The sequence below is a fragment of the Mercenaria mercenaria genome, chromosome 4 (assembly GCF_021730395.1).
Source record: "Mercenaria mercenaria strain notata chromosome 4, MADL_Memer_1, whole genome shotgun sequence".
Taxonomy (NCBI): domain Eukaryota; kingdom Metazoa; phylum Mollusca; class Bivalvia; order Venerida; family Veneridae; genus Mercenaria; species Mercenaria mercenaria.
In genome coordinates this window covers 35,410,402-35,426,833 of record NC_069364.1, presented here as the reverse complement: position 1 = coordinate 35,426,833, position 16,432 = coordinate 35,410,402, and the positions used below count along the sequence as shown (strand labels likewise).

The window sequence follows — 16,432 nt, the reverse complement described above, 5'->3', positions numbered from 1 at the left end:
TCACAAAAGCTCACCTTGAGCACTTCGTGCTTAAAACAAGAAAGTAGGTCAGTAGGTGAAGGTCACAGTCAAGTGACCCCTAATCGCTTGGGGTCATCAGGTAATTATAATTAAACAGTCTAGGAAATATGATCGTATAATTTTTGAAGTATTTATCCCTGTATTACTCATATAACAAGTGACTCCCAGGGTGGGGCCTCTTTTCACCCCAGGGATGAATTTGATCAATCTTGTTAGAGATGCACTAGGTAAGGCCAGAGTTTGTTGATTTTTCGTTACTCAGACCCTCCTGCCCTATTTTCTGTCATTTAAAAAAAAAAGAAAAATCAAAATTTTTTAAGAACAATGATTGATGTTTTGCTGAGTTCTGATGATGACAACTCCAATATTTGTCAGTGTATTAGCTGTCAGTGTCATATAGGCGCGATTTCCTCTCAAATGAAAGCGTCTTCCATATTAAACAATTGTGTGAAATTTAAGATTTCTTTGAACCATTTACAATATGCTATGAAAAAGTGAAATCTGGTATATCGACAATTAAACAATGAAACACATGTTCTGTAAAGGCCAAGAAGATGAAAGCATGAAAAACTTTACGGTGTCTCAAATATATGCTAGATGTAACCAAATGTAAATAACAATGGCAACACTGATGTGAATTTGACATGCATTTGGGAAATAAAATATGACATGGGAACAGGTATATTGAGGTGACCTAAGGAGCAACAATGTGCTGCCGAACAAAGGAGTCATCCAATAAAGCTTTTGATCACTTATCGTCTGTTGTTTATTGCACACCCATTTTTTCCCCCGTCCTCCTATCAACATTTTTCTGCCAAGAATCGGAGTAACAAACAAGAGCTGTCAGTGGACAGCGCGCTCGACTATTCTCTGTGCTTGATAGTGTAATATAAGCAATGAGTAAAACTTTAACATTACAATAAGCATATTCTAAGTCGAAAAGGGGCCATAATTCAGTCAAAATGCTTGATAGAGTTGCCTCCTCCTTTTTACAGACTGGGGTCATGATGGTTAACAAGTATGCAAAATATAAAAGCAATATCTCAATGGACTTTGAAAATATTTGGGGTGGTACGCAAACTTTAACATTTGTGTGACGCTCACGTTCACGCTAATGATAAGGCTCATGCCGATGCCGGGGCGAGTAGGACAGCTCCCCTATTCTTCGAATAGTCAAGCTAAAAATGAAACTAGAATGTTTCTGTAGGACACTGGGTGTGCCCCCACTGGTACATTTGTCACAAATAAGGGGCAACAAGGCAGTCTGAAAGACGGCTAAATCCCCCGCCACTGCTATGGATAGTGAAAGGGTAAACCCTTGACCTTTAGCTGTGACCTTGACCTTGAACTGACATGGCTGACTAATGAATTCTGCACAATGTCTTGATGAGGTGATCATTTGACCCAAGTTTCATGAAAATCCTTCAAGGAGTTTTGGAGATACAGAGCTCAAACCTTTTACCTTGAGTTGTGACCTTGACCTTGAGTTGACATGGATGACTAATGAGTTCTTGATGAGGTGATCATTTGACCCAAGTTTGATGAAAATCCTTCAAGGGGTTAAGGAGATACAGAGTGGACACAAAATGGAAGGCTCAAACCTTTCACCCGAAGTTGTGACCTTGACTTTGAGCCGGCATGGCTGACTCATAAGTTCTGCACATCATTTTGATGAGGTGATCATTTGACCCAAGTTTCATATGAATCCTTCAAGGGAATTAGGAGATACAGAGCAGACGCAAAATGGAAGGCTCAAACCTTTGACCTACAGTTGTGACCTTGACCTTGAGCCGGCATGGCTGATTCATAAGTTCTGCACATTGCCTTGATGAGGTGATCATTTGACCAAAGTTTGATGAAAATCCTTCAAGGGGTTTAGGAGATATAGAGCGGACACAAAACAGAAGGCTCAAACCTGTAACCCTAAGTTTTGACCTTGACCTTGAGCCGGCATGGCTGACTCATGGGTTCTGCACATCGTCTTGATAAGGTGATCATTTGACCCAAGTTTTATAAAATTCCTTCAAGGGGTTTAGGAGATATAGAGTGGACACAAAATGGAAGGCTCAAACCTTTGACCTTGAGTTGTGACCTTGACCTTGAGCCGACAAGGCTGGCTCATGGGTTCTGCACATCGTCTTGATGAGGAGATCATTTGACCCAAGTTTCATGAAAATCCTTCAAGGGGTTTAGGAAATATGGAGCAGACAAGAAAGTGTTACGGACAGACGGAAGGATGGAAGGACGGACGAAGACCATTCCTATAACCCCCCACTACTTGTGGCGGGGGATTAATAATTCAAATGTTTGCAATCTTAATGGGGTATAGCCTCAACAAACATTTTATGAAAATGATTCATTATTCTAGGCCATATACTTTTTGACCTATGAGCATTACAAACAAAAAAAACACTGTTTTGGCTATTTCAAGGGCCATATTTATTTATTTGTGTTTTACGGCGCACCAACACAGTATAGGTTATATGGCGCCAAACAGGACTACAAATTTTGGGTTCACATCTCATTTACATCGAAATAAAAACATGACGTATTGAACCAAAATTTGCATACCTGCTGGAATCACAGAGTTACAGCAAAACCTATGTTAAGACCCTATTAGTCGCCTCTTACAATCATGCAAGGGTAAGGCAGTGGTTCCAATTCTTTTCATACACAGATCATCCCAGAACCACATGGGGTTTCAAGGGCCATAACTCTGTAATAAGCGCTAAGATTCATGCATTTTTTTTACTATTTCAGGGGCCGTAATTTTAAAAATAGGGGGTGGAGCCAGCCATAAAATAAGAGGTGTGCAAGTTTATATCATGATAAAGACTTATGCAAGTTTTCAACCATTTATATTAAATACTTTTTGAGCAAGGTGCGTCACAAGGTGAAAATGTGCATTTTTGACTATTTCGTGGCGTTAACTCTGAAAATAGGGGGCGGACCCATATGAAAAATAGGAGGTGCACAAGTTCATATCATGATTAAGACTCATGCAAGGTTTCATGAATCTATATCAAATACTTTTTGAGCTAGGCATGTCACAAGGTGAAAATGTGCATTTTTGACTACTTCAGGGGCCATAACTTTGAAAATATGGGGTGGAGCCAGACGAAAACTAGAAAATGCTTTTGTAAAAAAGCGCATGTCTCCCCCAATACAAAGTCCTATAGGCAAGAAGTCAATAGGGGTCAGGAGCAAAAGTCAAAGAGACACTGATGGTTGGCTGCAATAGGGATCATCTACTTGGCATGTCCAGTCATCCCGCTAAATTTCAACACTCGTGGCCTAGTGGTTCTTAAGTCACTGTTCAGGCTCCTGTGACCCTGACCTTTGATCAAGTGACCTCAAAATAAATAGGGGTCATGTACTCTGCATGTCCAATCATCCTATTAAGTTTCAACATTCTAGGTCAAGTGGTCCTCAAGTTATTTCCAAAAAATGATTTTACATGAACAGGCCACTGTGACCTTGACCTTTAATAGACTGACCCCAAAATCAATAGGGATCATCTACTCTGCATGTTCAATCATCCTATGAAGTTTCAACATTCTGGGTCAAGTGGTTCTCAAGTTATTGATCGGAACTGGTTATCAATGTTCAGGCCCCTGTGACCTTGACCTTTAACGGAGTGACCCCAAAAACATTAAGGGTCATTTACTCTGCATGAACAATCATCCTATGAAGTTTCAACATTCTGGGTCGAGAGGTTCTCAAGTTATTGACTGGAAATGGTTTTCCATGTTCAGGTCCCTGTGGCCTTCACCTTTAACAGAGTGACCCTAAAACCGTTAGGGTTCATCTACTCTGCATGACCAATCATCCTACGAAGTTTCATCATTCTGGGTCAAGTGGTTCTCAAGTTACCGACCGGAAATGGTTTTCAATGTGCAGGCCCCTGTGACCTTGACCTTTCACAGAGTGACCCCAAAATCGTTAGGGGCCATCTACTCTTTATGACCAATCATCCTATTTAGTTTCAACATTCTGGGTCAAGTGGTTCTCAAGTTACTGACTGGAAATGGTTTTCAATGTTCAGGCCCCTGTGACCTTGACCTTTAATGGAGTGACCCCAAAATCGATAGGGGTCATCTACTTTGCATGTACAATCATCCTATGAAGTTTCAACATTCTGGGTCAAGTGGTTCTCCAGTTATTGATCAGAAATGGTTTTCAATGTTCAGGCCCCTGTGACCTTGACCTTTGACGGAGTGATCCCATAATCAATAAGGGTCATCTACTCTTTATGACCAATCATCCTATCAAGTTTCAACATTCTAGGTCAGGTGGTTCTCTAGTTATTGATTGGAAATGGTTTTCAATGTTCAGGCCCCTGTGACCTTGACCTTTGACGGAGTAACCCCAAAATCAATAGGGGTCATCTACTGGCATCTCTAATGGCACAAAAACTCTGACCTAATGCTACATACCAAATATCAAAGGCCTAGCTCTATCCTAATGCTACATACCAAATATCAAAGGCCTAGGCCTTGAACTTTCAGACAAGAAGATTTTTAAAGTGTTTTTCCTATAAAAGTCTTAATGTAAAACTTAGGACCCCCAGGGCAGGGCCTCTGTTCACCCCAGGGACAAAATTTGAACAATTTTGTTAGAGGACCACTAGGCATTGCAACATAGTTGAACATACCAAATATCAAAAGCCTTGGTTTTGTGGTTTCAGACAAGAAGGTTTTTTCCTATATAAGTCTATGTAAAATTTGTGACCCCCGTGGTGGGGCCTTTTTTCACCCCAGGTGCATAATTTGAACAATCTTTATAGAGGACCATTAGATGATGCCAAATGCTAAGTATTGAGGCTCTATGCCTTACAGTTTTTGACAAGAAGGTTTTTGAAGTTTTTTCCTAAATAAGTCAAAGGGGTCACCCTAGGATCATTCCTATGAAGTTTGGTGTAATTCTTCCCAGTGGTTTTCAAGAAGAAGATTTTTTTAGAAAATGTTGATGGATACACGACTGACGACAGACATTGAGCATTCACAAAAGCTCACTATGAGCTAAAAACTAAATTGGAACTAAAAATTGATATTTGTCTTTGAGACATTGTGATGTTTTTCCAGTTTATCCACACTGATTTCCTGCACTTTGTTATGGATAGTGAAAGGGTTGATAGTATTGGGTGGAAGCACTGACGTTGTTAATTATATTTTATAGTCCATGTATGTCGACATCAATGAATTTGAAAATGCATCAAGGGGTTTAGGAGATATAGAGCAGATAAAAAATGGAAGGCTCAAACCTTTGACCTCAAGCTGTGACCTTGACTTTGAGCCAACATGGCTGACTCATGAGTTCTGCACATCATCTTGATGAGGTGATCATTTGATCTAAGTATCATGAAAATCCTTCAAGGGGTTTAGGAGATACAGGGTTCAAACCTTTGACCTTGAGTTGTGACCCTGACCTTGAGCAGACATGGCTGAATCATAAGTTCTGCAAATTGTCTTGATAGGGTGATCATTTGACCCAAGTATCATGAAATTCCTTCAGGGGGTTTAGGAGTTACAGAGCGGACTCAAAATGGAAGGCTCCAACCTTTTACCTTAAGTTGTGACCTTGATCTTGAGCCGACATGTCTGAATCATTAGTTCTGCACACTGTCTTGATGAGGTGATCATTTGACCAACGTTTCAAGAAAATCCTTTGAGGGGCTTAGGAGATACAGAGAGGACACAAAATGGAAGGCTCAAACCTTTGACCTTGAGCCAACATGGCTGACTCATGAGTTCTGCACATTGTCTTGACCAGGTGACCATTTGACCAAAGTTTCATGAAAATCACTCAAGGGGTTTAGGAGATACAGAGTGGACACAAAATGTTATGGACAGATGGAAGGATGGATGGAGACCATTCCTTTAACCCCCTCACCACTCGTGGCCAGGGAGTAAAAAGATTCTATCACTGGCTGTAGATGCTGATAGGAATATCTGGCTATCCATTAACTGTTTATGCATGCATTACCACCTAAAAAGTCATCCTTGAGCCAGATATTCCCATCAGCACCCATGACCAGTGAAAGAATCTAGTTATACTATGCCCTTCTATGTATATTTCTGATAGAGTCAGAAAGGCATAGCATTTGGTGAGTAAAGTCTCAAACAAAACCCAAGGTGCACAAATTCACATGATAATTATATTCCTGTAAGTTTCATAACCCTAGGTCAAATACTTTTTGAGATACATGCAACACAAACTTTATGATTCTTTTTAGTATACATTTTACTAAGTCAAGGGCCAAAACTCTGGTACAGCTGTGTGAAATCCCAATTAAAACACCTAGTGCACAACTTGATATGATGAATAACAATCCTATGAGGTATGGTCACTCAAGGTAAAATACTTTTTGAGATTTGTATCACACAAATTCAGACAAACAGACATGAGCAAATCTAAGTGCCCTGCCAAAAATTTTGTTGGAGACAAGGAGCGGGGTGGGGGAGTGGAGGGAGGCTGGGTGCACTGACATTAAGGTTCTGTGATACAGAGTAAGTGCTGGAAAAAAACATTCAAAATGAAACCTCTCAAATTTCCTAGTGATGAATATTTTCCAGCTTGCAGTTGCTGCAGCAATGAATTACTCAATTCATGTCTCATTACATCTGTATTACATTCCAGCTCTAGTAGTTTCAACAAATGGACTGTTAAAAACATTTACACACTTTAAAAGGTTCATAGAAGAAACAATCATGAGGGTAAAGATAATTTATATATAGGTCTGGTTGTAGGTCTTGCAACTGGATGGACAAACAGACAATTCAAAAGCTATATGACCCTTGGCATTAAAATGAGTAACAGTGTTGATATAAAGATTAAGAGGAATTTATACACTTTTTACATTAAATGGAACTGTTGCAGACAATAATAATAGAGCACCACCTTGCGGGTGCAGACGCTCATCTGATTTTTTTGTCTCTGTATATAGAGAATAACAGCCACTGTCTTTTGATATCAATGTTATCAGGTCTTGGCTGATATGGGCGGAAGGGGTTCGGGACCCCTTCCGCCCATATCAGCCGAGACCTGATAACATTGATATCAAAAGACAGTAGCCTGTTATTCTATTTATTATGAAACTCACACAAACTGCATAGAACAACATATGTTTTCATCTCTTATTTAGTAAACTAGAAATGTGTCCATGGGACACAGATGCCCCCACTACATGACATTAAAATGATAATTTTTTCCCAGGTCAGGGGCCATAACTCCTACAAGACTCAATGAATCCGGACGCAAAACCCCAGGTGCACAACTGCACATGCTGACCAACATTCCTGTAAACTTTGGTGACTCGTGGTCAAATACTTTTGGAGCTACGCACGACACAACATTAAAATGACCAATTTTTAACTAAGTCAGGGGCTATAAGTCCTACAAGACTGAATGAATCCGGACTCGAAACCCCAGGTGCACAACTGCACATGCTGACCAACATTCCTGTAAACTTTGGTGACTAGGTCAAATATTTTTGGAGCTATGCCCGACACAACATTAAAATGACCAATATTTTACTAAGTCAGGGGCCATAACTCCTACATGACTGGATGAATCCGGACGCAAAACCCCAGGTGCACAACTACACATGCTGACCAACATTCCTGTAAAGTTTTATGACTCTATGTCATATACTTTTGGAGCTAGGCGCGACACAACACTAAAATGACCAATTTTTACAAAGTCAGGGGCCATAACTTCTACATGACTGAATGAATCCGGATGCGAAACCCCAGGTGCACAACTACACATGCTGACTAACATTCCTGTAAAGTTTTGTGACTCTATGTCAAATACTTTTGGAGCTAGGCGCGACACAACATTCTCGGACGGACGGAAGGACAAGAGCAAATCTATATGCCCCCCCCCCCCCCCAAACTGGGGGCATAAAAATGTCTACTGAAGCAAAAAATAAAATTTATATTTTACGAATTTGAAAATTCATCCGCCCCTGAAACATCTGAATGAAACAATACGGCAGCCATATTGAATTCAACTCCGACAAAGTTTATTGACTTTCTGATATTCTTTTTAAAAAAATAACAATGAAATAAACTCTTACCTGCATAAAAAATCAACAAGAGGGCCATGAAGGCCCTGTATCGCTCACCTGACCGAGGAATCATCAAGATTAACATTCTGACCAAATTTCATTAAGATATGGTCATAAATATGTCCTCTAGAGTGTTAACTAGATTTTTCTTTGATTTGACCTGGTGACCTAGTTTTTGATCCTACATGAACCAGATTCAAACTGGACCTTGGGATTATCAAGATTAAAATTCTGACCAAATTTCATGAAGATACAATCATAAATGTGGCCTCTACAGTGTTAGCAAGCTTTTCCTTTGATTTGACCTGGTGGCCTAGTTTTTGACCCCAGATGACCCAATATCGAACTCATCCAAGATTTTATTGAGGGTAACATTCTGACCAAGTTTCATTAAGATTGGGCCAATATTGTGACCTCTAGAGTGTTAACTTGCTTTTCCTTTGATTTGACCTAGTGACCTAGTTTCTGACCCCATAAGACCCAGATTCAAACTTGACCTAAAGATCATCGAGATTAACATTCTGACTGAGTTTCATGAAGATACGGTCATAAATGTGGCCTCTAGAGTGTTAACAAGCTTTTCCTTTGGTTTGACCTAGTGACCTAGTTTTTGATCCCATCTGACCCAGATTTGAACTTGACCTATATATCATCAAGATTAACATTCTGACCAAGTTTCATTAAGATATGATCATAAATGAGGCCTCTACAGTGTTAACTAGCTTTTCATTTGATTTGACCTGGTGACCTAGTTTTTGACCTACATGACCCAGATTCAAACTGGACTTTGAGATCATCAAGATTAACATTCTGACCACATTTCATGAAGATATAGTCATAAATGTGGCCTCTACAATGTTAACAAGCTTTTCCTTTCATTTGACCTGGTGACCTAGTTTTTGTCCCCAGATGACCCAATATTGAACTTGTCCAAGATTTTATTGTAGGGATAATACACGTCTTTTCTGTATTAACGTCTGCAGAAGCCCGCGGGATTGTTTGTGACCGAGACGGAAGGTCGAGGTCACAAACATATCCAAAGGGCTTCTGCAGGCGTTAATGCACAAAACAAACGTGTATTGTCGCTATTCTTGAATAAAAAAACATTACACGACGACTAAATGCATTGTTTTCATATGTGATGACTTGACGATTCCGGTTCATTTTTTATTTACCATTCTTGTTGTTCTTGGAAACGGTAAACATGTTTTAAATATCCATAACCAGGGCACACATAACAACAACACTACTAAAAGCGTGATTTGAAGGTTTTTGAGCATCTTGTTTTTATTTTTAGTTATTACAAACGTTACATTACACATAATTTTGCATATAACTTAAAAATTTGATAAACAGGAACACAATTATTTTAAGAATAACAACTTTACATTCGAATTATTTTGAGTACGAACAAACAGAGTACGGATGAGTACGAAGCTAGTGACTAGCTTTCGAGGTTTATTATATGAATTCTGCGAACAATCAGGTAAAAACAAACCGACTGATACTAACAAAAATCATTAATATAATACCTAAAAACGGGCAATAGCACAAGTTACACGCGATACTTATCTATTCACAGTTATTTACAATAACTGAACAGACGCTTTGTAAAGGGAGTAAACTCTAAGAGAAGCTAGAGCGTACATTGATGGGGGGCAGTACGTTTGGGGTTGAAATTGATACAGCTAAAATACTGTGGATTACATTGTATATATAATGCAACAAGAAGAAGTTATTACGGAAGAAACAAGATGCAGATGCCAAATATCAGTCTGCGCAGAAATACATACATACGTCCCTGGCAAAGCATTTCAAAAATAAAAATCATGTATTAAAAGCACGTGAATTGCCTTGTTTGCACACGATTTTTCTCCCGTTTGTACATGGGCGGATCCAGTGAAAAAAGTAGTTTTTATGCAAGAATAAGGGTAACATTCTGACCAAGTTTCATTAAGATTGGGCCAAAATTGTGACCTCTAGAGTGTTAACAAGCTTTTCCTTTGATTTGACCTAGTGACCTAGGTTTTGATCCCATCTGACCCAGATTTGAACTGGACCTATATATCATCAAGATTAACATTCTGACCAAGTTTCATTAAGATATGGTCATAAATGTGGCCTCTAGAGTTAACTAGCTTTTCATTTGATTTGACCTGGTGACCTAGTTTTTGACCTACATGACCCAGATTCAAACTGGACTTTGAGATCATCAAGATTAACATTCTGACCAAATTTCATGAAGATACAGTCATAAATGTGGCCTCTACAGTGTTAACAAGCTTTTTCTTTTGATTTGACCTGGTGACCTAGTTTTTCACCCCAGATGACCAAATATTGAACTTGTCCAAGATTTTATTGAGGGTAACATTCTGACCAAGTCCCATTAAGATTGGGCCAAAATTGTGACCTCTAGAGTGTTAACAAGCTTTTCCTTTGATTTGACCTGGAGACCTAGTTTTTGACCCCAGATGATCCAATATCGAACACATCCAAGATTTTATTGAGGGTAACATTCTGACCAGGTTTCATGAAGATTGGGCCAAAATTGTGACCTCTAAAGTGTTAACAAGCTTTTCTTTTGATTTGACCTGGTGACCTAGTTTTTGACCCAAGATGGCCCAATATCGAACTCGTCCAAGATTTTATTGAGAGAAACACTCTGACCAAGTTTCATTAAGATTGGGCCAAAATTGTGACCTCTAGAGTGTTAACAGTCAAATTGTTGACGACGACGACGGACGACGGACACAGGGTGATCACAGAAGCTCAGCTTGAGCACTTTGTGCTCAGGTGAGCTAAAAATCATCTGCTTGAATAAACCAGAACATGCTCTATTTCCATATTATGAAACATTTGACTCAGACAAGTACATGTCCAAAGCGCTAAAAAATTTCACTTCCCTTTCCAGTTTCAAAGCAGTAGCTTTGATAGTTCAGGAGAAAAGCTGACCTAAATATAAAACTTAACCAGGCAACGCCAACACCAATCAAGTGATGACAATAACTCATCATTTTTTTCTCTCAAAAGTTCAGATGAGCTAGCAATGATGAAATAATTATTTACTAGACAATTATGTTAGTAGACATATCACAGAAGAAGAATTCCATAATAACAAGGCAGTCTGAAAGACAGCTAAATCCCCCGCCACTGGTATGGATAGTGAAAGGGTAAACCTTTGACCTTGAGCTGTGACCTTGACCTTGAACTGACATGGCTGACCCATGAATTCTGCACATCATCTTGATGAGGTGATCATTGACCCAAGTTTCATGAAAATCCTAAAAGGGGTTTAGGAGATAAAGAGCTCAAACCTTTGACCTTGAGTTGTGACCTTGACCTTGAGTTGACATGGCTGACTCATGAGTTCTTGATGAGGTGATCATTTGACCCAAGTTTAATGTAAATCCTTCAAGGGGTTTAGGAGATACAGAATGAACAAAAAATGGAAGGCTCAAACCTTTGACTCTAAGTTGTGACCTTGACCTTGAGCCAGCATGGCTGACTCATCAATTCTGCACATCGTCTTGATGAGGTGATTATTTGACCCAAGTTTGATGAAAATCCTTCAAGGGGTTTAGGAGATACAGAGCGGACACAAAATGGAAAGCTCAAACCTTTGGCCTTAGAGTTGTGACCTTGACCTTGAGCCGACATGGCTGACTCATGAGTTCTGCACATCATCTTGATGAGGTGATCATTTAATCCAAGTTTCATAATTATCCTTCAAGAGGGTTAAGAGATACAGAGCAGACACGAAATGGTAGCCTCAAACCTTTCTTGAGTTGTGACCTTGACCTTGAGCCGACATGGCTGACTCATGGGTTCTGCATATCGTCTTGATGAGGTGATCATTTGATTCAAGTTTCATGATTATCCTTCAAGGGGTTTAGGAGATACAGACCGGACACAAAATGTTACGGAAGGACAGAAGGACAGACGGAGACCATTCCTATAACCCCCCACCACTTGTGGCAGGGGATTAACAAGACAATACCTTGTAGTGTAGTAAACTCCTTGAATTTTTCTGGCTCCATATGGTCCTTCAGGAACAAGATGATCTGTGGGACACATTTACCAGGAACATGTAATATACACTGTGTAAACTTGTGGAATAATACAACACATGCTAGATGTAGTGTCATTGCTGCATCTGTCTCGCTGGTCAGCTGTTCACACAATGCTTGCCTGTGGCTGAATGTTAACTGTCTGAAATGTATATTTATTACCTAGAATCACACTTTAATGTTGACTTTGTTAATAACTGTATTACCCAGCTGTGTTTTTTTTATGCAAACTGTTTCAAATGACACAGAAATTGCAACATTTTTTATCAATTTAAGATGACAACAAACAAAATGGTATCATACATTATAGATCATTAACTTGTCTACAGTGCATGCTCAAGACTTGGTTTTCCAGCATTTCAAACTAAATTGTTCAACTGACTTTTTATGTGTATTTTATGTAATGATAATGCCTTTTGAAAGTACAAACCAATATACTCCTGGAATGCATTTAGTGAAGTTTGACTTGAATGCATTGTAAATGCTTCAATTTAACAAATACTATACCTTTCTTTCTTTTTGTCTGGTTTCTTGAATAGTATACTCAAATGCGAAGGACCACACAAAACATCTAATGCATTGAAAAAATCATCTAATGACTGAAAAATATATTAGAAAGATATAACAAGAGGGTCATGATGACCCTGGATCGCTCACCTGAGTAATATGAGCTACATGTTTCAAATGTCAAACTGATGATTTTTAGAATTTTTTTGGAAGATTTTTCGATGTACAATCAAGTAACCCCTGGGGCGGGGTCAATTTGACACCGTGGGTCATGATTTGAAAAAAGTTTGTAGAAGTCTACTAGGCAATGCTACATGTCAAATATTTAAGATCTAACCTTCTGGTTTATTTTTAGAAAAGTTTTGAAGATTTTCCTATATAAAATCAAATGACCCCTGGGGCGGGTCAATTTTGACCCCGGAGGTCATGATTTGAACAAATTTTGTAGAGGTCCACTAGGCAATGCTACATGTGAAATATCTAAGCTCTAGGCCTTCTGGGTTTTTTTTAAGAAAATTTTTGAAGATTTTCCTATGTAAAATCAAAGTGACCCCTGGGGGTCATGATTTGAACAAATTTTGTAGAGGTCCACTAGGCAATGCTACATGTCAAATATCTAAGCTCTAGGCCTTCTGGTTTTTTTTTTTTTTTTTTTTTTTTTTTAAATTGAAGATTTTCCTATAGAAATCTATGTAAAATCAAGTGACCCCTGGGGCTGGGTCAATTTTGACCCCGGGGTCATGATTTGAATAATTTTGGTAGAGGTCCACTAGGCAATGCTTCACACCAAATATCTAAGCTCTAGGACTTCTGGTTTTTGAGAAGAAGATTTTTAAAGTTTTTCCTTTCGGTTGCCATGGCAACCAGAGTTCTGCATGGAATTCAATTCTTTGAACAATTTTTGTAGAGCTTCACCCAGGAACATTCCTGTGAAGTTTGGATGAAATTGGCCTAGCGGATTATGAGGAGATGTCGTTTAAAGTAAAAGTTTACGGACAATGGACGACGGACAACGGATGGTGAGTGATCAGAATAGCTCACCCTGAGCCTTTGGCTCTGGTGAGCTAAAAACAAGAAAGTAGGTCAGTATGTCATAATGTGGCTTCTAGAGTGTTAACAAGCTTTTCCTTTGATTTGACCTAGTGTCCTAGTTTTTGACCCCACCTGACCCAGATTTGAAGTTGGCCTATAGATCATCAAGATTAACATTCTGACCAAGTTTCAATATGATATGGTAATAAATGTGGCCTCTACAGTGTTAAATAGCTTTTCCTTTGATTTGACCTGGTGATCTAGTTTTTCATCCTACATGACCTAGATTCAAACTGGACCTTGAGGCCATCAGGATTAACATTCTGACCAAGATTCATGAACATACAGTCATAAATGTGGCCTCTACAGTGTTGATAAGCTTTTCCTTTGATTTGACCTGGTGACCTAGTTTTTGACCCCAGATGACCCAATATCGAATTCATCCAAGATTTTATCGAGGGTAACATTCTGACCAAGTTTCATTATGATTGGGCCAAAATTGTGACTTCTAGTGTTAACAAGCTTTTCCTTTGATTTGACCTTGTGACCTAGTTTTTGATCCCAGATGACCCAATATCAAACTCGTCCAAGATTTTACTGAGGGTAACATTCTGACCAAGTTTCATTAAGATTAGGCCAAAATTGTGACCTCTAGATTGTTAACAGTTAAATTGTTGACGACGGACACAGGGGGATCACAAAAGCTCACTTTGAGCACTTGCTAAAAAGTTACAATATAAGTTATTTATAGTAACAGCTAAGGGAAGTTAATCATAAATCAAATTAAAAAAAAAAAAAAAAAAAAAAAAAAAATTGTACGTCCACACAAAAATCCTTACCAGGTAGAGATAGGTCAAAATACACCTCAAAGTTGGATGTAACATGCAAGTTATACTACAGAAAAGTGGTCTCAATTTTTCCCTACGACTAGTAATGAAAAAGTTACAATATAAGCTATTAATAGTAACAACAAAGGGAAGTAATTCTAAAGAAGGGACCTGCACATGACACTTTGTCTCATGATGGTGTACAATTGTGCCAAGTTACATCAAAATCCCTCCATGCATGAAGAAGAAATGCTCTGGACAAAGTCATTTTTGTATCTGACCTTTGGCCTCTATATGTAACCTTGACCTTAGACCTAGGGACCTGGTTCTTGTGCATGACACTATGTCTCATGGTGGTGAACATTTTTGCCTAGTTATATCAAAATCCCTCCATGCATGAAGAAGAAATGCTCCGGACAAAGTTTTCATTCTTGTATCCTTTGACCTCTAAGTGTGACCTTGACCTTAGACCTAGGGACCTAGTTCTTGTGCATGACACTCTGTCTCATGATGGTGAACAATTGTGCCAAACTACATCAAAATCCCTCTATGCATGAAGAAAATATGCTCCGGACAGTCATTCTTGAATTTGACCTTTGACCTCTAAGTGTGACCTTGACCTTAGACCTAGGGACCTGGTTCTTGCGCATGACACTCCATCTGATGATGGTGAACAATTGTGCCAAGTTTCATCAAAATCCTTCCATGCATGAAGAAGATATGCTCCGGACAATGTCTGTGGACGCTGCCCGCCCATCCGCCAGTGACGTTCCCAAAAGATATGCTCCGAAAAATGTCTATGGACGCCGACCGCCAGGGGCGTTCCTATAATACGCCCCGTATTTCAAACAGGTGTATTAAAAGGGGCATTATTTTTTGTAAACTAGAATGTGTCTGTAGGACACAGGGTGCCCCCCCCCCCACTGGTACATTTGTCACAAATAAGGTTAAATAATTCAAATGTTTGCAGTCTTAATTGGGTATCGCCTAAAAAAAAAAAATTATGAAAAGGATTCATTATTTTATACCATATACTTTTTAAGCTATGAGCATCATAAACAAAAAGTCCACTATTTTGGCTATTTCAAGGGCCGTGACTCTGTAATAAACGCTAAAATTCTCAAGAAGAATGCCAAGTGTGCAAGGTCACATTATGATAAAGACTCAAGCAAGGTTTCATGAATTTACATTAAATACTTTCTGAGTGAGGCACATAATTAGGTGAAAATGTGCATTTTTTGACTATTTCAGGGGCCATAACTATAGAAATAGGGGGCAGACCCAGATGAAAAATAGGAGGTGCGCAAGTTCATATCATGATAAAGACTCATGCAAGGTTTCATCAATTTATATCAAATACTTTTTGAGCTAGGTGTGTCACAAGGTGAAAATGTGCATTTTTGACTATTTCAGGGGCCATAACTTTAGAAATAGGGCACGGACCCAGATGAAAAATAGGAGATATACAAGTTCATATCATGATTAAGACTCATGCAAGGTTTCATGAATCTATATCAAATACTTTTTGAGCTAGGCGTGTCACAAGGTGAAAATGTGCATTTTTGACTATTTCAGGGGCCATAACTCTAGAAATAGGGGGCGGACCCAGATGAAAAATAGGAGGTGCGCAAGTTCATATCATGATAAAGACTCATGCAAGGTTTCATCAATTTATATCAAATACTTTTTGAGCTAGGCGCGTCACGAACTTCGGACGGACAAGAGCAAATCTATATGCCCGCACCACTCATGGGGGGGGGGGGGGGGGGCACAAAAAAGCAAAATAGAGTTATGGAACCTGTGCAATGTAAGTCATAATATTAACTGAATAATTGTGTGAAGTTTCAATGCATTCCCACAAGTGGTTACTGAGATACCAGCTTACATACAAAAACTTAACAAAATCG

At 39.0% G+C, this 16,432-nt stretch overlaps 1 protein-coding gene across 3 annotated transcripts in view; it reads right to left on the bottom strand.

Annotated features, from left to right (window-relative positions):
• The window catches only part of LOC123552806 (E3 UFM1-protein ligase 1-like), a 385,734-nt gene that overhangs the window by 15,666 nt on the left and 353,636 nt on the right, over positions 1–16,432 (bottom strand). For all 3 annotated transcript variants that reach the window (XM_053540920.1, XM_053540921.1, XM_053540922.1), the window contains 2 exons: positions 12,667–12,758; positions 12,090–12,301 (listed from right to left, as the gene is read on the bottom strand). In XM_053540920.1, coding sequence (XP_053396895.1) covers positions 12,090–12,301; positions 12,667–12,758 — 304 coding nt within the window. The remainder of the gene's footprint in view (positions 1–12,089; positions 12,302–12,666; positions 12,759–16,432) is intronic.